At 44.9% G+C, this 26,711-nt stretch overlaps 1 protein-coding gene across 1 annotated transcript in view; it reads left to right on the top strand.

Annotated features, from left to right (window-relative positions):
• Positions 1-26,241, top strand: part of EHD3 (EH domain containing 3) — a 29,712-nt gene extending 3,471 nt beyond the window's left edge. Inside the window, exons 2-6 of the mRNA XM_056487007.1 lie at positions 3,693-3,869; positions 8,537-8,634; positions 21,554-21,966; positions 22,885-23,049; positions 24,229-26,241. Coding sequence (XP_056342982.1) covers positions 3,693-3,869; positions 8,537-8,634; positions 21,554-21,966; positions 22,885-23,049; positions 24,229-24,756 — 1,381 coding nt within the window. The 3' untranslated portion in view covers positions 24,757-26,241. The remainder of the gene's footprint in view (positions 1-3,692; positions 3,870-8,536; positions 8,635-21,553; positions 21,967-22,884; positions 23,050-24,228) is intronic.
• The last annotated feature ends 470 nt before the right edge of the window (positions 26,242-26,711 follow it).

Here is a 26,711-nt window from a genome sequence, read left to right as displayed (position 1 = left end):
GTACAGGACAGAACATTACTCTCCTAATTAACTTAGGTTCCTTGGTCATTTCTAAAAATAATCCTGGCTCAGGTCCAGCTATCCTGCTAATAAAATAAACAAGCCTGCCAGAGTTCTACTAACTGTCAACATAGCTTGCTTTTCTGGTGTAGCCACCCCTTCCTCCTACAGCTAATCATTTACACGTCCTGGCCTCTCCACGCTGTTTGTCACAGGCTACACGCAGAGCTCTGGTGTGACCTCCCCGTGTGGCCCTGAACCTTTCATCTGTGTCTGCATCAGGCAGTTGTCACCATTTCCTCCTGCTCTGCCCTTCTTCCCGTTCAGCTCGGCATCACCTCTGCTGCCACGCTCAGCATCCTGCAGGGCTCCTGCATGACTCATCACGGGCAGGCAGCCCCTTCCCCCACATCCTGAGGCACTCCTGCCCAGGGAGCCTGGCCTCTCCTTGCCCATTTCCAAACCCACCTGGGAAAGGCTACCCCAAGCTGGGCTAGCACTAACCCAGCTTTTCTGCCCTTCTTGTCCCTTCCCAGGAGCAGGCCTGAAACAGGCAAACAGCACAATGGTTCCAGCCACATACTGACTCCAGACACTTCTCTAAAAAGCAGAGTGGTCACAAAAGACCTATTCCCCTCCTGCCTGGGGTACTGTGCAGACTTCCCTAGCCTCGCTGCAGGTCACTCCCCCAGGCCTTTGGTGTTCAGCAGCTCAGCTGAGGCGTGCAGCACTGGCAGAAGAAATTGCTCGCTGATGGTTGGTGTTTTCCACAGCTGTTGTTTGCTCTTCTCTCCCAGAAATCCCCACAAATGTGACAACTACCAGTTGTTCTCTAGCTTGCCTCTGGTAGTCAGGGCAGGCTGTGTCACTGCTGAGCAGAAGTGCCTTCCCCCCATCAGGCAGTGTCAATACAACCCCTTGTATTTGTCCTTTGCATAATGAGGTTCTTGTGCTGCTGACACCCTGCTGCACAATGTACCCGAATCTCTCAGAGAGGCCTCACTTAAAATAGATGCTGGTGATGGTGGGCAGTACAAATCTTCATCTCTCTGGTTTCCTACCACTTGTTGCACAGAAGTCAATACATTGGTGTCTAGCTGCTTCTTTTGTGCTTTTGTTGGAATTTTTTTGTTTTGTGTTTATTTCTTGTGTAAGGCCTTATTAAAAAAAAACAGAAATGCTTTGAAACGTTAGCTGAGTGGAGCTGTGATAAAATTCTTTCAAGCAGGCTGTCTGAAGGAGTGTTGCTATTACACACAGGCCTTTTGGTTAGATTTTCTGGGAAGCTTTATCTATAAATAGTAAACAACTCCCCTCCTCAACTATTTTTTACTTCTGCTCAAAAGTTGTTGTATTACATGTGCATTTTAAGCCTCTAAAAAGAAAAAAGGTGGTTGTTACAGCAAGGCTGCAACCTGGCATTGGGAGTAAGGGGCTTTTCTCAAAAGCCCTTCACTTATTGTGTTTGACAGTCGTTAACACTGCCTATTTCTTTTGTCTCTAGTATTTGCATGGGGAGAATGCAAAGATTTATTTCTATGGATTCAGTGAATTCCCATCTGTATAAAGCCACTGGCTTGACAGCAAAGTCCATCAGGGGCTGGTGTTTGAATTGCCATCAAGGGGGCACAAGCTTAGTTTCCAGTGACTGACCAAGTGGCTTCTAAACTAGCAAATAGCTGTGCAGTGTAGAACATTTCCAGGGAATTGAGCCAAGGACATTCATATGATAGTCTACAGACCCCTTGGTGGGAGGGAAGTAGCCCCTTGTTCTCAGGTGCTTCAAGCTAGTGAGGAGTTACTGTGGCTGCCAGGAAGGTGTACTGTGATCAGCAGCCAGCGAGGTGGCACACACCAGCTCTACCTGCAGTCTGCTTTTCTTAAGTAATCACCCAATTTTATAGCAAGGTTTCTTTTTTGAGAAACCCCTACATGAGGTTTAGTTAAATAGGATATATCCACCCTAGTATGGGTGGTCAGAGGGCTGCCCTCTTCCTGCATTTTTTCACTTCTTTTAGGAACTGCTCAACTGCTGTTGTTGCATCTCAGAGTTCTGCAACTAAGAAGAGTCACTTCTGGTGGCCTTCTGGTGAGCGTGGGACTTGGAAATCACTTTGAACAAAAGATGCAAGAAAATATATGATAAAAAATCGGTGAAAAGAGGTGTGATCATCTCCTAAGGGAATTATGGATATCATTTGTGGAGGTATTCTTGTTGCAGTGTGAGTGTGTACCAAGCCAGATAAGTATCAGTGATTTGTCCTGGCTATGCATTTTATTATCTCTAAATCCAGTTGATTTGGCCTTGCCCATTGGGAACTGAAGACATGTTTGCTGACATAGTATCAATAAATTGCCTGTGCAGTTTTTTTTGTTGCTCTTTAAACACTGGATAGTGATTACCTATGTTAAAATGACAGTGAAAGTAAGAACCCCTAAAAAGTTATCATAAGCCTTCATGCTAGTCATCCTATAGTCCCTCACACAGGGACTTCACTCACTAAGACTCACCCGAGTGAACCAGTTCTGGTGATTAGACATACCAGTCTCATGAAAAAAATCTCCAGTCCTTCTCCTATTTTCTTTTCCGCATCCCCATAATCTAGTTTTAGCATCATGGCAATTCTGAAATAATCTTTCTTCCTACTGAGGACTAGGTCAAAGAGCAAGCAACACATTATTTTACTAACTTCCATAGTCTGGTAGTCATTTTATTCTTCAGGTGACTAGCCAGAGCTCATCACTTGTCACCTCTGATGCCATCCCTTATGGAGGGCTAGACAAGTTCTAGCTACCTTTTGCAAGCCACCTGGACATAATGATCTTAGTTTTCAGCACAGGATCAGCAGGTTTTCTGCACCCCCACACACAAACACAGGCCTGGCCTTAGTGATGGCATTTGACATCTTCGTGAGCCAAAGGGACTGTCCCGTGCACACCCCATTTACCTACACTGAATTTGGCAGGGTCAGTTAGAATATGCTGCCAGGGTCTTATTCAAAGCCCTACAACCCAGTGGGTGACTGTCTTTCCCTGAAATTTGCCAAACTACCTTCAGGAAATAGTAAGGGGTGCTGTACTTACTGTGCTATCTAGCTTGATATATAGCTTGTAATATACTCCCCCACCCATGTGTGTAGTGCTCAATATGCTTGAGCAGTTTGTAGTGCAGACCTGTAGCTGCATTTCAGAAGCACACAAGGACAGAGGCTGAGACTTCAGTCAAGTGCAGGGGAAGTTGGCATTTAAGCGACTGATTTGGACTAGAGGCTAAGCACATTAGCTGGATGAAATGAGCAGCAGTGAAGTAATTGATATTGGCACCAAGAGCCAGTAGGGTTTCAGGATTAACTCTGTGATTGCAGTGAACTGTTGTTTATACTTTGCTGTGCTAAATCTGCTCCAAATGTCTTGAGGATTGAAGTACACAAAATGATGCAACGTGATGAGAATCTCTTCCCAGCAGCTATAATCATCTCAATTTCTTAATCCACCTTAAATGAGCTTTCAGTGTTGAGATCCTAAGTAGAAAAGCTACCAAGACTTCTATCAAACAATTCAGTGACAGTGCTAAAAATAGTCTCAGAAGGATCCATGCTCTTGAGCTTCATAATTGCACTGCAATCTTCAGTACAACACATTTAGGACTTAGCAGCTCGTGTCTGATGCCCACACCCTGTTTTCACTTACAGGTACCTGCTGGAGCAGGATTTCCCAGGGATGAGGATTGGACCAGAGCCTACTACTGACTCCTTTATAGCAGTTATGCAAGGAGATGTGGAAGGAATCGTTCCTGGAAACGCACTGGTGGTGGATCCCAAAAAACCATTCAGGAAACTCAATGCCTTTGGCAATGCCTTTTTGAACAGGTCAGTACTCAACAGCTCTCTTGTTTTGTGGAGTAAAGTCAGAATCTAATGAGCAGCGCAGTCAGTAATATAAAGGGATAAGACACTTCTTTTCCTTCCATACACATGGCTGATGCAAAGCTAGTCCTTTCCTACCAAATGAACCTAAGTCAGTTGCTGAAGAACTGACAAATGCAAGTGTGACAAACCTTCATTTTACTTGAACAAACAAAACAAAAATGACATCACAGCCTACCCTCATCCTACAGGAGACTAGAGATAAATATCTTCATTATACTTGTGTTCCCCCACTTCAGTATTTCTAGCTTCTTCCATTTGTAATCAAAAGCAGGCTCTCTCTGTTCCCATGCCTTATACATACAACCTCAGGTGCAAATTGATGACTGCTCTAATGTGTTTCCTGTAAAAAAGAGTAGCAGGGTGTTTGGACAGTGGCTCTGTGACATGAGGAATATAACCTTTCCATCCCCTAGACCCAGCCCATCCATAGGGAGGTTTTGGACCTAGGCCTTGCAGGAAGCCAGCAGCACACACCCATATCCTAGATGAGCACAAACTGTGCTGCAGAAGGCAACAAACTGACTACACCCATCATCGACGCCTTCCCTTAACACAGTGTGGGAGACACTGGAAACATGGCAGCTGCTCAGCCAAACAGCCAGGAAAGCTGGGCTGGGCTCTGGCTTCCATTCGATCTTCCAAGCTTAGAGCGTGACTGTCCAGAGGGTGCAGCATCTCCTACCAGCACTGACCTCAGGAGTGCTGGTGTGGGCTGCAGCAAGGCAGAGAAGAGCCCTGCAGAGAAGCATGGGGAGAAACTTGCTGGTGGGAGAGTAACCTAGCTGGAGTCACTGCTGTGTGCAATACCTCAGGGTGACAGAAAGAGGTATCTGATCACTGCAGAGGAGCATCATTCAAATACATCCACATAGTCTTGCATCAGAGAGACTTTGAGAAGTTTTTGTCATTTCATAGGGCCCAGAACATCTGCACCTGACCAGGTTAGGTCAGGTCACAGGTCCACTCCCTACACCAGGGCAGAATGGTTATTTGCTTGAAGAGAATAACAGGCCTCTTGCCTGGAGTGCAGAGATCATGGATGAAGAGGACATAATTCAGAGCAGCTCAGCTGATAGCCAAGAACAGCCACAGCTGGCAGCCAGTTCACTGCAGAGAAGGAACATTAGGCCAGGCATGGGGGGCAAAAAAGCAAACACTTCTGAACTGGCCTGATGGATGTGTCCTGTATGCAGTTTGCTCCTGATACAGCAAGGGAGCTCTGCATGCATTAGCCCAGTTCACTGTTTCATGCTGTGCTCTTGTTATGCTTCTTCTACTCTTCCTTCTTCTGAGGAAAGAGTCTAGCCTGTATCTGTGCAGACAGCAGGGCAGAGGGACACAGCAGTGATTCAGCAGCAGCATAAGTGCAGTCCTTCTAGCAATGCAGGGAGTAGCCACAGCAGCTAATGACATCTTTCTCTTGCTGACATGAAAAAAGAGGGGGTAATGATTTCTAAACTGACAGAGGAGACATGCTGAGGGGACTGGCTCAGCTGTGTGAGCCACATGCAGAAAAAGCAGATGCTAATTAAGAAATTAAACATATGCAAGAGTTGACTCAGAGGGCCAGAAATTTAGCAGATGTAAGTCCTGGTGCATCCACTGGACCAGATCAAGCTACCCACACTTACTTCTCCAGTGGGCCTGGCTTCTGGGCTAGGGACAAGCAGAGCTATCTCTGCCTTGCACATAACTTGCTGCTGCTGTATATATGCCAAGGCCCTGACCTCAGCTAGGAGGCTGTGAGCAAGAAATTTGCAGAAGGGAGCTAACCTCCAGGGGCCACATTGTAAGCTGAGGTAAGAGTGGGCACGGGGAAGTCTCTTTGCCCATAGATGGTTAAAGGTAACACTTGACTGAGCATCAGTGGAAAGGAACAGAGCAGCATGGGGCAGTAGCATTCACACAGGCCAAGCTGGTCTTAGCTGAGAGGTGACAGCTCACAGCACTGTGTCCTGTGGGGTGCAGAGCCTGCTGCTTCAGGAGTGAGCATCCACCCTTAGCTGGGACTCATTCCCCAGCAAAGACTGGGATCTGCTGCTTTCCAGGAAGCAAGGGAAGACTGGTACAGTCAGCATTTGGCTGGTAGACAAGCAAATGGTGTTGCTCAGAGCCAGTATCCTCCCTCCCTTCATTCCCAGGAGATGGAGCACCTGCCCATGGCTGAAATGGGAATAGCAGGTCTGCAGAATCCTATCTCTTGTCTGCTCTTCTTGCCCCAGGTTGTTCTGGGGCATTGAGAGCCCAACCCTGCTGGCCAAACCCCACCCCGGGAAGATTCCAGAGAGATGAGAAGTTGCACCTTGTTATCTGGAAGATTTGTTTGGCACCAAGGGCCTGGAGCAAAATCAGGAATCTCACCCATTACTTTCCTATCACATTGACTAGGTTGCAAGAATTCCCCCACCTGCAGAATCTGCTTTGGGAAGCTAAGGTGGAATCAGTCCTGGTTTTGTGTTGTGAACAGCAGGAGTGGTAAATAACATGTTGCTTCTTCAGCCCTATGCTCTGCCTGTAGAGGTAGTGAAACTCTAGTTTGGCACAACATTCTACCCTTCATATGGCCCCAAACAGAATTAGGTCGAGCTCCCTGAGGTCCTGCAGTTCTGCTGGGACAGCAGGAGGGCAGCAGCCTTAACTTTGCCAAAAGAGCCAGAATGCACTCCCTCATGCTGGCCTCTGACCTTATATCTGAAATCTCCTGTAGAGTACTTTTCCTAGATAAACTAGTGGAAAATCCCCCTGCCCTATTTAATATTGCAGCACAAGGAATACTCAGGGCTGTAACAATGGAGAGCAAACATGGGTTGGCAGGACAAGGCAATAACATGACCTCCTGAGCCTTTTATTTTCTGCTGCTGTGCCTGGCACTCAACAGGATAATCAAGCCAGTCCCCCTCTTTGATATGAGGTATTACATATTCAGAATTGCTCCGTGTTGCCACCTGCCAAGCTGGGGATGTGGGAAGCTGTAATATGTGGTCTGAAATAGCTGACAGCTTAAGGGCGGAGGCACTCTTTAACCCATGAGGATTCACTCTTATCAGAATCTTCTTGGAGTCATACAAGGAGAACAACTGGGTTGTGTCATAGCCTGGAGGAATTCAGAGGTGCAGGGACTTCTGCAGAACCTGAGACTCAACCAGAACATTGCAGGGCCATGTCTGCCTTGACTGCACTGAGTGGTCCTTGTGCCAGCCCCCATCCTCTGTGGTTCTGTGTCCTCCCACCAGTAACATGATTTTGTGACAGGATGTCACACCACCATATTATTATGCATATGTACACACACACACGCCTATCCCTGAAATGGTACCAGGAGCTACTGAAGCAGATTCTTACTGTCCTTTGCTGTTACTAGCAACTGAAATAGACGAGCTGCAGCCCACAAAGCATAAGTGACTCTTCTTAGGCAGTGATTTGCATAGATACAGAATGGGGAACAACTAGCTAAAGAGCAATTACACATAAATGGAGCTGCAGAGGGAGGAGCAGTGAATTACAAAGTGAATGTGAGTTAACAGTGTCATACTGCTGTTAGAAAAGCAAACATGTCACTGAGATGTATAAACAGGACTGTCAACTCCAAGAGATAAGGAGCAATCCATCCACTCTACTCACCACTGGCAGGGCCATGGCTGGAATACATCAGCTTGTGGCATCATGCCCGAAGAAATATGCAGAGCAGTTTAGGAGGACCCAAAGGAAGGCTGCAAGGGTCTTCAGGGATTTAGAAATGAGCTGGAAAGGCAGCTAGGGAGAACTGAAAGAGATAGGAAAAAGAAAAAAACAACCACTGGACTGTTTTCTATAGAGGAAACACTGAGGGCAGCAGGATGACAATTGTGTACATTGTGACAGGAGAGGAAGAATAAATAATTTTCCACATCTACTCTGTTTGTGACTAGGGGCACTACAGCATATGAAATTTAGATTAGACATTAAAAAAGAGGATTTACTGTAAAGGTTATTAAGTAATGGAGTAGTCTCACAGCAAATGTTGGTGAGTCTGCATTGTTGTGGATTTGAAGAACACTTTAGACAAATAACCTGACTGATCCTGCCTTGAGGCAGGAGGATAGACTGAGCAACCTTTTGGGATCTCATGCTGCCTATGCTTTACTGCTTCCATGGTGCAATAATAGCAGACTTTTTGTCTGTTTAAGACCAGATTTGAAGGAGAAGAAAAGTCCTGTAGCATTGCTGATTTTTTTTTAAAGCAAGTTATTTCAGTTCACTTGGGTTCAGGACTCTACAGGGGAATGCTTAACCAAAGAAAAACAAATACCACTTCTTGTTAAAATCTAAACAGCACATAAATGAAAAAATGCAAATGTTTTCATAATTCACAATTTGGGGGCCCATATAAAAAACCTGTCATAGGTCATGACTGAGACCCATGTTCCAGAGGCAGCAAAATAGAGAAAATTGATGAGTTCTAGTTTCTTTCTCATTTCTTTGAGTAACAGTAGCTCCAAGCTCCAACCAAAGATTTGAGAGATCAGAGTCTGGCTTGTGCCATGCTGCCTGTGATGTTCAGCACATCATAAGTATGTTTTACCTTCTCTAAATTTTGTTTTTTTTTAACACTGTTATTTTCGACACAGGTTTGTCTGTGCCCAGCTACCTAATCCTGTATTAGAAAGCATCAGTGTCATTGATACACCAGGAATCCTTTCTGGAGAAAAGCAGAGAATTAGCAGAGGTAAGTCCCAAGTTCAGTTCTCTTCTAAATGTCATTAATGTAAACCAAAGGAATCTGTATGATTTTCACTTCAACCTAGACAAGCTGTAGATAAAAGCAGTGGTAGGAGCCTCTCAGAGCTACAGCATGGCTTTGCAAATAGAGACCAAACAGACATGGTTAATCTGCAGAGAATTTAAATGTTTTCAGGGAAGGCTGGCAACATCAGCTGTACCTGTGTCACAGTCCAGTATTTCCCTATGGAAGAGATTTATATCAGAGTCAAGTAATACCTATCTGCTTTACAGAAAAAAATGCTTTCAGTGGCTTACTGATGATCCATAGCCAAGGCCCCCATTGTAATCAAACTGGTTTCTGGCCAGGCTTCCTAAATCTAGTGCAGGACTGGATTGGGTTTAAGAACCATTGGCACTCAAGTTCCTGATTGCAGTGGGGAATCTGGAAAGCTTGTGGACACTAAATCACAAAATCTTGGAGTAGTTTGGGTTTTAAGAGACATTAAACACCCTTTAGTTCTAACCCCCTGCCATAGATAGGGGTACCTTCCACTAGATCAGGTTGCTCAAAGCCCTATCCAACCTGGCCTTGAACACTTCCAGGGATGGGGCATCCACAACTTCTCAGGACAAGCTGTGCCAGTGCCTCACCACCCTCACAGTAAAGAATTTCTCCTCAGTATTCAATATAAGCCTACTTTTTTTTCAGATTAAAGCCATCTCCCTTTGTTATAGCAGTACAGGCCCTTGTATCTGGAGCTGATGATTAGCACAGTGTCTCTTAGTGAACTTCTGAGGTCACTCTCAGACTCACCCTCTGAAGTGGACAACATCTTTATACTTTAAATTTAACCCTTGTGATCATTTTCTGGCTTCATAAGGTGATGGTGGCATAGCTTGCATTTCTGGAAGGTTCCTTAGATAAAGCTGGGAGTTATGCACCATTTCATTGGAAGAAAGCCAAGAACAGTAATCTCAGCATTCAGGTTTGAGATCAGTTCTCATGCACCCTGCCAATTAATAGTGCACAGTTGAGTTTCAGCAGCACAGGCTCTACCCCAAAGTGCTGAGGCCTTTTCTGTATTTCCATGTTCTACCCCATAAGAGTTCAGATGACTCATGGCTTTCCAGGTCCTATGACACTTTTGCATTGAAATTTTTCTTGGAAACTTTCTTTTTTCTTTTAGTTGAGCGGCCACCTTGCACAGAATCAGGTCTTGTTTGTTTTGCTGGGGTTTTCCACCACAGGAACCTTAGCTAGCAAAGAAGTGTCAATGAAGCACAGCTACAGTTCACACAAAAAACCCTCAACATAAACCTTTTTCAGTGCAGGCCTTTGCATTGCTAGGAGATCAGAAATTCCAGGGTGTGCCAGCCTTCATGAGAAGGTTGAAAAATATGCTGTGCAAGCATTCCCTCCCTCAGCAGAAAGTGTTAATGGAGATAAAAAAATTTGTATTATGTGGTGTAGACTTTTTCCCATCAAAAAATGCCACTGAAAGCAACTGCTTCTGTGGAACGATCACAGTGAAAGAAACTTGCTTAGGAGGAAGTATTTTTGTTATTAAAAAAATTAAAATTTGTATAGGTGAGTAATTTCAAGCCCCTTTTCCAAATCTCCTCAAATACTATTTCAAATGCTGACATATATTGCAAGATTTTTCCTACTTTTCAGCTTTACAGAACTAAAAATACCCTCCTGCAAAATACACTGGCACTTCTTGCTGCTCCTTCTGCAAAAATTTCTCTGTCAGCTTTCCAGTGGGTCTTGGTGTCCCACTCTAGAGCCTGTCAGTCTGACCTTGGTGCTGGCAAAGGTCATGGAACTGATTATCATCATGGATCAGGCCAGGCAACACAAGCTTATGAAAGGCAGGTCCTATTTGACCAGCCTGATCTCTTGCTGTGACATTTCCTGGATGGGGTAAGGCTGAGGATGTTGTCTGCCTAAACTTTAGTAAAGCCTGTGACCCTGTTTCCCTCACATTCTCCTGGAGAAACTGGCTGCTCATGGCTTGGATGGGCACACCCTTCCCTGGGTGAAAACCTGTCAGGATGGCCAGGCCAATAGTGGTGGTGAAAGGAGTTAAATCCAGCTGGAAGCCAGTTACAAGGGAATTGAAAGCAGACCCTCAGCCAGTCTGAAGATTATACCTTAAGATTTTGGGCTGGAGTGTTGGTCTGCTGCAGGGTGGGAAGGCTCTGCAGAGGGATCTGTAGAGGGATCTCAGTGGATGGGACAGATCAATGAGCTGAGGCCCGTGCTGGGTTTACGGTTGGATCCAATGATCTTAAAGATCTTTTCTAACCTAAACATTTCTATACTTCCTGCAGCTACTCTAATAAATGCCAGCAGTGCCAGAACATGCTTATGACACAGCTGTGCACTGTTACAAAAGTCACTGGTGTACATTAACCCAAGCCAATAATGCCTCTACAAATATTTGGGAACAGCTGAGGAGGTTAAAGGGGAGTTCTAATTCTGTGCATTTTTGAATGCTATACGTGTTTGTAGAACTGGAGGCCTGTCTCAGCATGTGGAACAGGTTCTTCCTGGACAACTTCTCTGCCCCCAGTGTGTTTGCACTTAGGGCAGAAAATTGGCACATTGGCCCTGTGACTACAGTGTGTGGTCATTCGACCCTTTCACCAAGCGGCAACTCTAGATGGAGTACAGCCTGATCTCCTGATCATCCTGCCATCCCAGGAATTTGCTCTGCTGAATCTCCAGCCAGACAAGGGGGCTGTCGTGACCTGTCAACTAATCTTATCACAGCAGTTAAAAGTGCAGTGTAGGTGGGATATCACTTTGTCACTATTTACATCCGGGACAGTGATCATGTGGGCCAGGTCAGGTGACCTTGCAATAGATACAGGACAAGATCTTCATCTGGTTTAGGTCAATATGACTTTGTTGAGGCTGGGACAACTCCAGCAATTTCTGTCTACAGGGAGCAGGAAGAGTCAAAAGAGTGCTGAGGTGCCTATGTTTAGGAAAGGCTGCTGCCAGGCATTGGCTTGAGCTGATCCCAAGGTGTTTGAAAGAGAGTACTCACCTCCCAGCTCACATGGAAGAGGAATAGGAAAAAGTGGTGAGGTTGACACCTTTGCCACCAAGCTTACAAGCCAGCTGACTTCATTAGCAAGTTGGTTTTGAGGCAAATGGAGCAGGAACATGGTTTAGGCAGAAAACAAGACAAGGCTGACACAACAAAATTCTTCTGCTCCTTCTTTATCATCCCTGCCTGCTCAGATTTCACTTGGGAATGAAGCAATACCTTAGAGAGTCTTACAGAGCTTTTCCTAACTGCTTGCAACAGGATTGGTTTTCTTATCATAAAAAGGCAAGCATCTTACCTTTCTAAGGTAAAAAAGGTAATTAAGGTGCTTACCTTAATGCTTAGTAGGTTCTAAGACCCTCAGACTGGGGTACCTGGGATGCAATGCCAGGGAAGAGATTAGATAGTGAAGCAGCAATCTGTTATAAAAATAGAGGGGGAAAGTAAAGATGTAAAAGATGTGGCAGGCTTTCCCAGCCTGCCCATCCCATGAGAACCAGCAGCATTTCTAAATATAGGAAATTCCTCTCAGTGGGAACATGACAAGTCTGTCTCCTTCCCCATTAGAAGTCAGGAGCATTAGTTAATCTATATAGTGTCAGCTTAGCAGAATACCATGCTGTCAAAGCTTAGCAATCCATGAGAGCCACCTTATACCTCTGAATTTCAAAGCAGTAGCTGTTCCTGTTATTGCATGCACGTTTCAAAGGGCAGGAGCAAGGGAACAGGGTTTAAAGGATTGATTCAGGGGCCAAGTCCGGGTTCTGAAGATTTTCACTTGCCTGAACTCAACTCTGAATTAAATTCACTGCCTTGTTGCTGTTAAAGGTGACAGATCTGACAGTCCCTTCACAGCCAGTGTGTGCACAAGCACAGGATGCTGGTGTTAGTGCTAGCAGCACTCAGCCTCCTACAGCCAGCAGCAGGGCTTTGCAAATGGCTACCAAGCTTTGCTCCAAGAAATGCTGTATAATCTGAGGAAACAAAGCTCTGCACTGGCTCTCTTCCAGGACTGCATGATCCTAAAGGGCCCTCTTACCCCACAGAGCAGCCCATGAATTTTCCCAGTAGCAGAGCTGCAGGTTTAGGCCTATCAAGCAGTTGAGGGTGGTGCAGTCTGTCATAGCTGAAGTGCACATCCCTTTAACATCACCAGCACTGACACAGCAGCTGCTGCTGCTCTCAGGCTCTTGTAAAAAGTGTAGCCAAGGAGCTGCCTGCACTGATCTGACCTACTGAGCTCCTGACTCGTGCACTGCTTTGTGGTGGGCACACACGGTGTCACAGGTGTGGTAGCCAGACTTCTAGGTGCACAGGTGTCATTTACAGGCTTTGTGAGAAATGTTTCCAGGGTGTCCTGGTCCAGAGCATTCTGTCTGTCCCTGCTTCTGTGTTATCCTTGCCTGGAAGGTAGCCATTTCTCTCCTGATCTTTTTTAGAGACTGGGCCATGAATCTATGCCTACATTTAAAGAACTGGTGGTTGCATTGCCTTGTCTATTCCTCTGTGACCTTTTTGGTATTTATTGTTTCTAGGGGAGTATGAGGCTGCAGAGATGCACATAGGGGAGGTATTTGTACCAAAGCAGTGCAGCCCTGTCTGATTTGACAATTTGATAATGATACAAATGCCATCCACTTGCAAAGCACTGTTCTGGTGTCACACAATGAGCTCAGGCCAGCCTGCTGGGAGAGAAAATGAGGAGGGGATGACTGTACTGAAATAAATGAGGACAGAGTGGAGGGCCACAGATCAGGTCATGCAGAGCCAGGACAGGAGTGAGGACTTCCTCATAATTCATCACCTTGTGCAGTCTGCCCTGCTAATGGAGCCACCTGGCCACAGGAGCTCTTACACTTCAGTGGCAGTGCATCCCTGGGGGCTGAGCTTTGCACGCTCTGCTGCCCATCTGTCTCAACCTACATCTGCCCTGAGCTGAGCAGATCCAAGTCTGCCAAGTTCAGTGACACCTTGGCCAAGCTGTATTTTGGGGTAGTACTTCCTGCATATATCCTGAACACTTTATATTTACTCTATATGCTGCCTTCTCCCTTTCCTGCATTAGCAGTGACCACAAGGTCCTAGGCAGGAGGTAAGGACTAGCAGTGTCATTCCCCATTAGTTTTCTTTCCAGTATACACTATTCTAGCATTTTCCCAGCTTTTCACCAGTTCCATTCTGGCTTCAGTACAGCCTAAGCATCCCATAACCAAGGGAAAAAACCCTACCCACCAGCCTCACCCTTCTCCTGGGAAAGTAGAATTCCCAAATGACCAGCAGCTTCAGCACCAGAGACACTTAGTCACTCACCAGTCTGACAGCAAGAAGAAAAATACTAATAGCAACAGTCTTGGGCAGTGCAGAGCTCTCAGCCTGGCTGTGTCTCAAATAGCCATGCTTGGAAAGGAAGGGCAAACACCAAGGGAATTGATGTTCTCCCACTTCATGCAATGCTGTTTAGGGTATAATGGCAACAAAAAATATTTTTTCTGAGGAGCTTTGTCACATGTGCTAGCAACAGCATGATACAAACTAAAGACATCCACCCTGAAAGCCTCTAAAAGGGAGGCATTTCAAATATTTGCTATAATACTCCCCACTGGTGATGTTTGCTTATATTCTGTATTTCACTCTGCCTGGGAGGGCAAAAGTGCACTGGTTAGTTTTGACTTTCCAGTTCACCTCCATTACAGCTGCTCTGCCAACTTGCCTGATTTTATCACAGTCTCAATTAACACATACTGTTCCACTGGAATGCTCAGCTCTTACAGGCACACTGTTCTGCACTTCCTCTTAAAAAAACACAAAAATGAGCAGAAGATCTGCACAGTTCTCATTTTTATTTCTAGAAATGAGCCTAATTCTTCTCACCTGAAAGCAGCATGCAAACGAAAGGTCAAGATTATATTTGGTGTTTGAGAAAGCCAAACCATTATTTTATTTGGTTGGGGGCGGGGGGAGAGGGACTGTCTTCATGATTAGGGTTGGAAATACTGATATATTTTGCAGTTCCAGAACTGGAAGAGCAAAAAAAAGTAACACAGAAGAACAAGATTAAATGGCTGCACAGATAGAAAGGGCTGTGCCTTTTTCTACTCCTGTTAACATACAGCGAGTGTTTGTATTATTAAACAAGTCTGATTTTTAGAACAGCTGTGCAGCCTGTCCATTTGTTGTGCACTGTGCACTCCAGAAATATTCTAAGTATCTATTACATTGAGGGAAGATAGTCATGCCATCAGCATCTCATCAATTTGCATTATTTTTGCCCATCATGCATTCTTTCAGCATCCTGGGTAACAATGGAGAAGGAATGTGTTTCCTGGTCACTGGGAGCTATCAGTTACTGGTGGCCATTTCAGGCCAGCTTTTCAAGCATGATTTCTCCTGAAATTTAAAGTATGAATGCAGAAGAATTCAGTTTGTGTTTGGATGCTCTAGTAAAAAAACTTTCTTGGAATCCCAGCTACACATCAATGCTGCTGTGCACTGACTTCTCTGGAAGACTTGGCCTCAATTAAGGTGCCTTTTGCAATCTCAAAATCTGTGTAGAAACTGTTTTGAGAATTGGCCCAAGTATCAGGTAACTCAGGCCCATCTGTCAAAAGTGGCAGATAAAAAGTTGTAGATGGGGCTAGTTAGATCCTGTGTGTACACAGGATCTAAACAGGCTGTTATAAAGAAATTTAGCTCTGGACAGCTCTCTCCTCAGATTTGCTCCACCTGATCTGAATGTGCCTGGTGAGGTTTCATTCACTTTCCAGTGACATAAAGCAAGAGCCCCATCAGGCTCCCAGTCTCGTTCCCCCCCTGAAGCCCTTGCAGTAAATAACATGAAAGCAAAAGGCTGTGCAGTCTGGCACTCCAGGTTCTGGTTAGTATAAATGTTAACATTGTTGCTAGCTCAGAACAGAGATCTGCTGTGCTTTGAGTCCTTTTGTCTTTGCTTTGGAAACCTTAAAGCCTCCAAAATGTGTTTAATGTTTCCATTAGTTCTTGGTACAGAGGAGTAGGAAATGTGGAGCACTGGCAGGAGGATGTAGCTGCCAGTGCTCTGAATCAGCAGCTCTAGAAATTAGGGCATGCGACATTCAAAGAAATCTTTTCATCCCAAAGGCCTTGTGTATACTTCCCAGCACACCCACAGATATGCATTACAGGAATCTCTCTGTATTCCCTTGGAAGGCAGCCACTTCCAGGGAGGAGTATGGCAGCTTTTTACAAAGGTGTTTTAGGATGAGCTGCAGTGAGGTGTATCCAGTACCCATCACTTGCTTTTCGTCATCCCTTCTGTCTTCCCCTTGCTGCACCACTAGCTCCTCATCTTGAGAGAAACTTGTTCAAATTCCTGTTCTTCCACCCAGTCCCAGCTGTTTCCTCTCTGATACTCTTACCCAGCACCCTTCTCTCTCTAGGACACCATTACTCTCTGGGTCTCATAACAGCCACCCAACCCAGCTTCCCACTCACTTTGTGTGTCCTCAAAGGGATGTGTCACTTCCCTCTCCTCATTTTCTTCTTCTGACCTTCCTTCTCCTTTGCTCACAGCCATCTGTCACATTTGGGTAACACCTACCCCTCCTGGCACATTCTGCCCTTCCAGTGTGGGCTGCCTGCTTGTTTTGCAATGACATAAGTTTTCTTCCCTGGACTCTGAAGGGCTTTCAGGCAGGACATCACTGTGACCAGTTGGACTAAGCCTCAAAACCCTCTTATTAAATTTTAAAAATTTAAGTCATAAGCCCCCTGGAATCAGCATTCATTTCATTTCATCTCCCCAGAGCTGTTCCCTCTCTAGGCAGTCAGTGTTCAGTATCAGCTGTCCCATCTTGGGATGCTGTCCTCAGACAATCAGAGCCAGTTTCCCACTTGACAAATAGGGACACTGCCATAAAACTCTGCCCTGTAGAGTAAATCTGGTAAATCTTTCATCCCTATGATGAAAGATAACACCAGCTTTAGAAAGGTGAGAAGGAAGCTCCCAGTAACTAAAATTCAGCAGGAAAGAGGTGAATTGCTAAAAGCAGCAGCATGATTTACAGCAGTAATAACATCAAGCTGAGAGATACCTGGTGCAAAGCTGGAACTTTGGGGTTTTCAGCACTTCTTGATCTCACTGTTCCCATTCAACCTCACGTGAACTCCACTACCATAGGGCCTGTGGCTATGGTTCCACAAGACAGGAAATCAGTAGTATGCTTGCTAGCAGTAAAAAAAAAAATAGCACAAACAAAACAAACCTAAACCAACAACCAGTGTAGCAGCATGGTGAGAAATGCTGACCCAGTGCATGCCGACTCCTTGCTGGTTTAAATTTGCTTTAAAATCTTACAGCCAGGCAGATCTTTTGCCAGGTCAGGTATCATCCATCTTCCCACAGTCAGCATAAAGACTGTATCATGCTTGATCTGACTTGACAGATTGTAATTACATAATCCTGACAGATCTTGGTGAAATGCATGGTGCCAGGTATTCCAGTGGTGCACAGACAAGAATTCACTAGGCCACTTGCCTTACAGAGTCTAGGTGGCAGGATGTCTGCAAGATGATCATTTTCTCTGCAGGATGAACCCACTGACAGTCCTGCTGACTTGTCAGCTTTGTGTTAAGTCTGTTGAGTCCTTTTCATGCTGTCAGAAGGAAACCTGTCCCATGAAAAAAAATCTGATGGAATAAAATTGTTATCGTGTTCATCTTGTCCTCCTAGTACTGTATGATTTGGATTCATTTTCTCTTCACATTCACCTTATCTGGAGGTTGTGAAAGAAGCTGCATCAGTGATGTTAGAGAATGTTTAAATATGCAGCATATTTTTCAACAGGGTACAACAGACTGAACAGCAAATTCTTCCCTTTACAGTTCTGTCTGAACATCCCTGTAATAATGGGTTTGCATTAATGCAGCTTTGGCAAGCAGATGGCTTCCCTACCACCCTGTAAGTTCACAATAAAACCATGCTTTGTTCCATGGACAGCTTTACCCATCCCTGAAACACTGCCAAAGCAGAGAGAGTGACTGCCTGCTTTAGTGGGAGGCCTTAGCAACACCCTACAACACAGGGAGGCGTAGGGAGACGTAATGCATTTGCAGTGGAATGAGCAAGAGACACCAGGAAAACTCCTAATTTGACCATGGATGAAGATAAGTTCTTGGTCTAAGCTCACACAGTAATAAACTGCTGGAAGACAGAGGCAGGCCCAGTGTATCTGTGAAATGAAAAGTGGGCCAGGCTATAATGCTTTAGTTACAGAATAAGCCTCATGTTTTCAGGTGTTGAACACCTCCAGCTCTGGCTGGAGCCAGGCAAAATGCCCTGAGTTCTCTGTGTCCTCCACAGCCCTTTAAAAATGAAAGCTCCAAACTAAACATTAAAATATTAATCTAAGACCTTATTTTTAAACACCTTTATTAATTGCTTGCCCTTAGCCATTTACACTGTCATTCTGCTATCCAAATGCTTTAGTAACAATCTACTTTATTATATACTAAAAGCAAGACTAAAAAGTCAACCCCATGAATCACATCTGTAGCAATTCTCTAGGCACTGTGTTCCTAAACACCACCAGTCACTGGCTCCACGTAGATAGTTGTAAACAGCTCTGTGCCACGTTGTGCTGTGTATTAAGGAACTTTACAGCACTCAGGATAACTTTTCCCTCTTTCCCTCTATAGTGTTCCATCACTTAAGAACAGAATATATACTCTTATACCTTGTTTTTCCTGCCAAGTACCATCATACAGAAGAATGTAGCTGTCATCACACACAAGACTTATTTCTTGCTTAGCTGGGCACCAACAGGAGAGGTTCCCCAAAGGCAGAGCAAGTGGGACATACAAGGGAAGAGTGTGGGCTGGGCTTTGGTCCTAGTGTGGGATGTAAATGAGCCCATGGTGATGTTTCAGAGCAGTCAACAGCAAGTGTTACTCTCCAGGGCTTTGTTCTCTCTTTAATGGAGTTATGCAGGACAGCTGTCAGGAGGATATCTCTGAACAAGCAAAGAAGCCAGGAAAGAAAGTCTGGTAATCAATCTAGATATTTAATGAAGTCCACAGGGACATTCAAAACCCATTGTATGTTACTGTAGCAGCTGGGAATACACAAAGAATCTGAGCAGATATTAATTTCCTTTTCTTGCTGGGTAGAGCAGCATTTGTTTTTGTTAATAGGAAAGAGAGGCTCAGGAAATAGATACCTTTTAAGTGCTATTGTGGATGCAGGCTTGATACAGGATAAAAATCATGAGAGCTAAACACCTAAAGATACTTTTGGACAAACCTTGAGACCCAGACTAAGGTCAGTCTCCCATGTCCTCAGTTAATACCAAAACTACAATGACATTTTTTTCTATACCTCCCTTCTTTTAAATAATCAGTTCCTACTTTTACTAAATCCCTGCAAGGTGGAGACTGAGTGTCACGTGCAGGCAATTTCCCCAACTCATCCCAGCCCCTATTAACACAACGGGGAGTAACAGTGACTGTTCCTCTGCTGTCAGAGGGAAACCATCCACATGATCTGCAACAGGACATCACTATAGCATTATAAGATAGGCTAGAGAGCATGGCTGTTTTCCACTTGAATCTCCCAAGAAAAAGGCTGGACAAAGTAGCTATGGTACAATTCAAACATGTGCCAGCTTGACAAGAAAATATCCCAGTCCATGAGATTTGACAAGGTTAAATGCACAAACATCTCCAAATAAAGTCACCCTGACTCACTGCTTCCATGATGGAAAAATAACTGTGTAGCAGTTCTGTGTATGAAGAATAAACTGTCCTGCCATGCCAGATGACTTCCAGCCCTGGCAGAAGTGAACATAAGGTCTGTGTATCTTCTGTTCAGCAAAGTTTGAGGGGGCATAGGAGGTCTCTGTTTGCATATCCATTATCTGCTTGCAGAGAGACAGCTGACAGCCTGAACCCAGGCCAAGTGAAGTGAGGTATTCAGCATCGACTTTGTCCTGCTGCCACTGCTCCTAGCACAGGTTAGGAAGGAGTCAGCTTGCTGATCTTTGCAGCAGATTTGTAATTAGAGCAGTGGAGTAGAGCTCCCAGCAGCCAGAACCCCTGAGGTTGAAAAGCTGAGGTTAGCACCTAAGGTTAAAAAAGGCTGTTAGTATCTGAAAGCGAGCAGGATCAAGTTTATTTCAGTTTTTAAAAACTGACTGTGTTTGAGGTCAGATACACAGATTGAGTAAGATACACAGCTATCAATATAATGTAATGAATGCTCAGCAGGTTTTTGCAAAGCTAATAATCATTCTGAATTCTCTGAAGTTCTCAGCATCAAACATAGCTGAGCAAAGAGACAGGGCCCAGCATTGCTTGCTCTTGTGAGAGGAGACATTCATGTCCTAGTGAGCAGAAGGACACTGCTGGAACAAATATCTGTCTTTCATTTGAGATTTCTGTAGATCCCATGGAAAAGAGCAGGGCAAAGTGTCCACATCCAAGGACACAGACCTCACACACCCTCACTCTGCCACCCACTTTTCCTGTAAGGAGCAAACTGTAATTGACCAAAGCAGAACACTGCCCAGTAATAATACTTTGAAGTTGTATGAAAGTTCTCAGTGGCAAAACGTTAATACCAATTTATCCAGATGAAGAGAAAGTTCCCACAGGCTTTACTCCTGACATGGGAGCCAGGATTTCACTCCAGTTTGCTTAGTCATATGGAAGAAAAGGCCAGCGTGAAAAAGCAAGATCAGAGCTCTGCTATCCTCCCTTCTGTAGTTCCACTCTAATGATTGGGCTGCACTGGTTGCCTCTAGGTTTTACAGGGGACAGAGGAAAAAAAGGAGAAAAAAGAAAGGGGAGCAGGATGAAAAAGCACCAAACTAATTATCATGTATTTATTCATGAAAGCCAAGATTAAAATAGTATATTAAAGGATTTGAATACAAATAGCATTTGCTCTGTCCTGATTTCCCTTAACAAAGTGCAGCACTCTGGTGACTCAGATAACCCCAAATGTTGCACAGCATAGGAGAGCCTGACAGAGCAGGGGGAGAGAACCAACCAGTCTCTCACCAAGACTTTAAAGAAGGATAAAAAAACCACCACAGAGCTAGGAAAAAAAGGTAATTTTGTTGTCATTACTGTTGTTTTGGGGACTTCTCCACACACTATTTATCATGCCCTGTACTGCTCAGGGATGGACCCAGTCTGACACTGAGTCCATTATCTTTAGTCCTGAGGCATGTGGAATTTGAGCCCACTGTTCCTGGTCTGTGTCTGCCTCTGGTATTCACAGCAATGCTGTCTGCTAAGCGTCAAGCTCTTGGCTAAGTGAACACAAATCATTTGGCTTTGTGCACATGCAGCAGGTATGACAGGGTGATTACTCTGGTAGGAAAGATTATTTGCATGCTGGGTTTTGAATTAAATGGGACAAAGTTAGTCTTGCACAACTAGACAAGACCTGAGATTTATTAGGAAGTGGAGATACACAAACCAGTCTGGGTGCAGGTATTGCAATTACCTAGCTTTCTGCAGTCTTTGTAGGCTATGCTGATGGCCAGTCGTTCACAAACTAGACCTCTCTTGTTGCATACAAGACTTCTGCAGTAGGTGTTTGAATACAGTTGCTCCTTGATGTGCATTTTAATGAAGATCTGGAGCACAGGTTCAAGACTTCTTTGGGTGATCTCTTAATGTGGAGAAGACAAGAGTTTGACTGTGTGCTGTGACATTTCCATGTGGAGGATGGTGCGTTATATCATTATCAAGCTACCTGCTCTACTGGGAAAGCCACTTCCTTGCAAGGTTACCCTCAGTTAGGTACAGATACAGTTTGACACAGCAAGTAGGCTCTCTACTGCCATGTTTGCTGCATCTCTGCTCTTCCTGCCCCCCTTGCAGGTTATGACTTTGCTGCTGTACTGGAGTGGTTTGCAGAACGAGTCGACCGCATCATTCTCCTCTTTGATGCTCACAAGCTGGACATCTCTGATGAATTCTCTGAGGTCATCAAGGCCCTGAAGAACCACGAGGACAAGATGAGAGTTGTTCTCAACAAGGCTGACCAGATAGAGACTCAGCAGCTGATGCGGGTGTACGGTGCCCTCATGTGGTCCCTGGGGAAGATCGTCAACACTCCCGAGGTGATCAGAGTCTACATCGGCTCCTTCTGGTCCCACCCGCTGCTCATCCCCGACAACCGCAAGCTGTTCGAGGCCGAGGAGCAGGACCTGTTCAGGGACATCCAGAGCCTGCCCCGCAACGCTGCCCTCAGGAAGCTGAATGATCTCATCAAGCGAGCGCGCCTGGCCAAGGTAGGTGTGGGCACAGAGGCCCCAAGCATTTGGTTTGGGCTGTCTGCGGCGTCCAGCCTGTGGAGAGGTGGTTTTGGCCAGTTCGGCTTGCAGAACTGGTGGATCCTAGACTTTTTCCATCCCATTTAATTTAGGCCCAGCATATGAGCCCTATGACAATATGAGAAGAAAACAGCTCCTTTGTTTGGTAGGTCAGTCCTGGCAGGAAGGTAATTACAGATCAAAGCAGCTAGCACTTGAAGGGATCTGGAAAGCAGGTTCTCTGTGGTAGCAGCTTGAGAATTAGGACCAATTCAGTATATCAGAATTATACACAAAGGGAATCAATAAGTTTTAGGTCTTTTGTTTTAAACTTTCTTAGCCAAGAGAGGTACCTGGCTTAGATGGATGCAGAGGTGGTGGAGACTTAAACAAACAATAAATAAGCCTGTAGTATTCCCGAGTATTTGAAATAAACTGAAAAAACTCCATGTGAATTGAGAAAAGAGAGCAAAAGATCTCTCTAAAGCTTTCAGTGCAAGGGCCTTAATTTCAAGAAGAAATACTTGGTTCACCATTTAAACACGTTGCATAAGGTATGGACTGGTATTCACAGAAAACATTGAACCTGTATGTTTGGACTGGAAAGGGACTGTTCTCTTGGTGGCCATGCCCAGTGGAAGAAAAAAAACACCACTTTCTCCAGAAAGTGCATATGAATGTCACTGTCTGTGTGCTCAGGATTACATCTTGTCTCAGCACAGCCGAGCGTTTAGCACTGGAATAACAATCTCTAGGTCCAGGCAAGCTGAGGAGCTGAGCTTTCTCTTCAGGGTGGGACAAGATGTGCCTGAGTCCTAGGCACAGATACTCAGTTGAGAAGAATTTTTTGATGTGCTATTTAAACATTTACCTTCTTTCCAAATTAATTCCCTTCAGGTCCATGCCTATATCATCAGTTCCCTGAAGAAGGAAATGCCCTCAATGTTTGGGAAAGACAATAAAAAGAAAGAGCTTGTTAACAACTTGGGAGATATTTACGCCCGGATTGAACGGGAGCATCAGATCTCACCAGGAGACTTCCCTAATCTGAGAAAAATGCAGGTAAGCAGTGCCATCCTGGCAAACAGCCAAGAGCATTAGAGTAACTGCAGGGAATACAACAGAGCCATGCAGATATTGATTGTTGACACCTGTGGGAAAAGCCTGCTGTAGTGTTAAAATGTGCCTTAAAATATGTGCAGGCTATATTTGGGCATGAGCACTTCTTACACATAGAGCTCGTGTGAAGCATTACAGCTTCACATTCATTTCTCGTATCTTTGCCTGAGTATCATTTTACAGCAAATTATTTGTTCTGTTTTTCTTTATTTTTAATTCCAGGTTTCATTTGCAGATTTTTTAGGCCTAAACATACTGTTAATTTTTAATAAAAGGAAAGCTGTGCCCTGAAAAGATTACATATGCCACATTCTTCAAGAGATATATTTGTCTTCTGCTTCACTCTTTGTTTCTAGAAAGAGAGAAAAGAAGGTGTGAAAACTTAAAGCCCCTTTTCTATTTTAAGCAGCGAAGCAGGTTTTCTGTTATGCAGACCTGAGACCTGGCCCAGTGTTCATGCAAGTCAAAAACTTCAAAGGACCTTGGATCAGAGCCTTGTATTGTACATTGAAGCAGTACTGGGCACTGCTGCATTGCTGCGTGGCTTCAGTCCAAGCAGAAACCTGTTCTGAGTTCTAGCTGTTGAGGTTGCTATTAGTTACCTATAGAAAACATGCCTGTTTTTGAAAATATATTCTCCCTAAGCTGTTGGGAATGACATCTATGGAGTGTATCCAAGTGGAGATCTCCTTCACTCTTTGTTAAAATGTGTTTTTAAAAAAAACAAACTGTATCAATCCAGTTGGAGTGAATAGTGTGGATTTAGTGAGTAAAGGGCGAAAGATAAAGCTGTAGGTCTTTCTGCAGCTAGAAGAGAGTTCTCTGCAGGCATGTAGAGAGCATTGGCTGGAAGATGTAGCAGGAGCACACAAGCAGCTTGCCTTGAACTGTTTGGTCATTTTCTGTAGGACTTAAGAGAGGATTAAAGTAAGAGCAGGGCCAGCCAGGGAGACCCCACCCCATGCTGAAAGCAGGGCTGTCAGAGGCAGGAGTGCCAAGCTCCCCTCTCCTCTGCAGTAGCTGGGTGTTGTGAGCAAGCAGCAGGCAGGCATCCCGCTGCACGCCGTTACTCCCCATACACGGCCATGTTGCTCACCTCTTGCTGTGTTGTCCCATTTTAAGGATCAGTTGCAAGCCCAGGATTTTAGCAAGTTCCAGCCTCTGAAGAGCAAGCTGCTGGAGACGGTGGAAGACATGCTGGCCAACGACATCGCGCAGCTGATGGTGCTGGTGCGCCAGGAGGAGTCCCAGCGGCCGACGCAGATGGTGAAGGGAGGAGCCTTCGAGGGCACCTTGCACGGCCCCTTCGGCCACGGCTATGGGGAAGGGGCCGGAGAAGGGATCGACGACGCCGAGTGGGTGGTGGCCAGGGACAAGCCCATGTACGACGAGATCTTCTACACGCTCTCGCCCGTCGACGGGAAAATAACTGGTGCCAACGCCAAGAAGGAGATGGTAAGGTCTAAGCTGCCCAACACCGTGCTGGGCAAGATCTGGAAACTGGCTGACATCGACAAAGATGGCATGCTGGATGATGAGGAGTTTGCCTTGGCGAATCATCTCATAAAAGTCAAGTTGGAGGGTCATGAGCTGCCAAATGAGCTCCCTTCCCATCTCCTCCCTCCATCCAAAAGGAAAATAACAGAGTGAAAGGAAGGTTACAGGGGAGAGGGGAAGGGGGAAATAAAAGATCTAGACAAACATGTTTACTTAAATTATACCTTTAGATGTGAGATCACATTTGGATTTATACCTACTTTGCTGTATGAAGAACAAAATCTAAAGCAGAACAAAAAAGTCCAATCCTTCATGATAATATGCAATTAACTCTTCCGGTGTACTGTCCCTGCTTTCTAATGTGTAGTCTGTAAATATGAAGGTAAAGAAAGGATGTTGCAAACTAGGAGACTCTGTTAGGCATGAGTAGAAGAAAACCTGAAGTGGGCTGCATTTTTGGAGAGTGGAATAGGCACTAATAGAAATCTGCTAACTGCCAGTATCACTCCTGAGCTTTGGCTGCACCTTCTGCCTTTTAATGGGTCTTGCAAAATTCAGGAGACTAAGAGAAAAACCACAAGGTCTTCAAGCTATTGGCCAAAATAAAGAGCATTTCCTAATTCACATAAGCCCACGCTAAAATACGAGATATTAAACCCCCGAGTTAAGAACTTTAAGAACCTTGATTCACCATTAAGATGCAAATTTTACAAATGTTCCCCTGTCCTTAAAGACATCAATAAAATCTGAAAGAGCTCTGAACTGGGCAGCTGGAGTTCCTCATTGTTCACTAGGACAGGCACTCAGAGTTCCCAATTATTGCTACCTCCCATTCAGTCCCCAGGGGAGATTTGTTCTGCAGGCATGGCCAAGAGGAGCACACTCCAGGGGACGCAGAGGGAGGGGCCCTAGAGGTGGATATCAGGTGGGTGGGAAGGGAGGAACAGCACTTCCAGGCTCACCCAGCATTTCACAGCCAGTGGGTAGCGTTTGCTCTGTGAACAGTGGTGGTGTCAGTGATCCTGTGAAGTGACGTGTTCGCTCTCATCGTGCACAGTGAAAGCTGTGAGGCCCCATTCTCACTGTACAGACACAGCCCCACACTGTCACCTGGGTCCATCACAAGGGCACAGCACAGAGGGGCACTGGCAGAGCTTGCTCTGCTCTGTGCCTCCACAGACCTAGCCAAGTTGTCAGCCTTCACACACCCTCCTCACCACACAGTAACACTTGATCCCCTCCAGAACTTCTACCCTGAGCCAAGAGACCTTCCCCACTTCTTTCATGCTCTATGAAATTTTTGTTTTCAAGATCTGATTTTAGCAGAAATCCCTGAATTTCCTGTTTCATTGCCTAAACACACACGTGCGCGCACACTCTTCTGGTTTTTGTTGTTGCTTTGGAGCAGTGTGTTGTTCCAATCCTGTTGTCACTTTATATAAGCTGAGCTCCTACTGTGATGAAAAACCAAGATAAGTATAACTTATTTTATATCTCTTGTGTTCATATTATATAGAGAAATATATTCTGTGTATGTAGGATGTGCTTATTGCAGTACATTTATCACTTGTCTTAAAAATTAATGCATTAACCTTTTTTGTACCCTGGTCCTAAGACATTATTAAAAAAGAAAGGCCAGATCTGTCTGCTTCTTTATATAGCAAAATGAAATGCAGCTGAAAATTAAAAAATGCCTTTTCTAAGTGCAACAAAGGGAGGAGATTATCCTTATGCATATTCCCAAATGTGCATGTGCAAATCAGCCCAGCTGGACTCGGGTGTGCACTGCTGAATGACTGGTTGACATCTGCAATATCTTTCTCTCTTGGCAGTCTAGTCACAACCTCCATACTTGCCAAAGCAAGAGGAATTGTACCCATGGTTCACCTTGTTCAGTGTAGAGGAGAGGTAACAACTGCATTTCAGTGGAATTAAGAATATATATTGAGAGAGTTTGCTCCTGCCAGTCACAGATGAGAATGCTACAAATTTATCAAGATCTAGAACAGATGCAAAAAACCTCAGTCTTAAGTCTTACTGACTAATTCTATTTCTGTCTTCATTCTTTTCTGTAGGTGTTCATGGCAATGATAGTTAAGCCCAGAGTG

The sequence above is a fragment of the Oenanthe melanoleuca genome, chromosome 3 (genome assembly GCF_029582105.1).
Source record: "Oenanthe melanoleuca isolate GR-GAL-2019-014 chromosome 3, OMel1.0, whole genome shotgun sequence".
Taxonomy (NCBI): Eukaryota; Metazoa; Chordata; class Aves; order Passeriformes; family Muscicapidae; genus Oenanthe; species Oenanthe melanoleuca.
The sequence above is the reverse complement of the archived record's forward strand: the minus strand, read 5'-3'. Positions and strand labels throughout refer to the sequence as shown.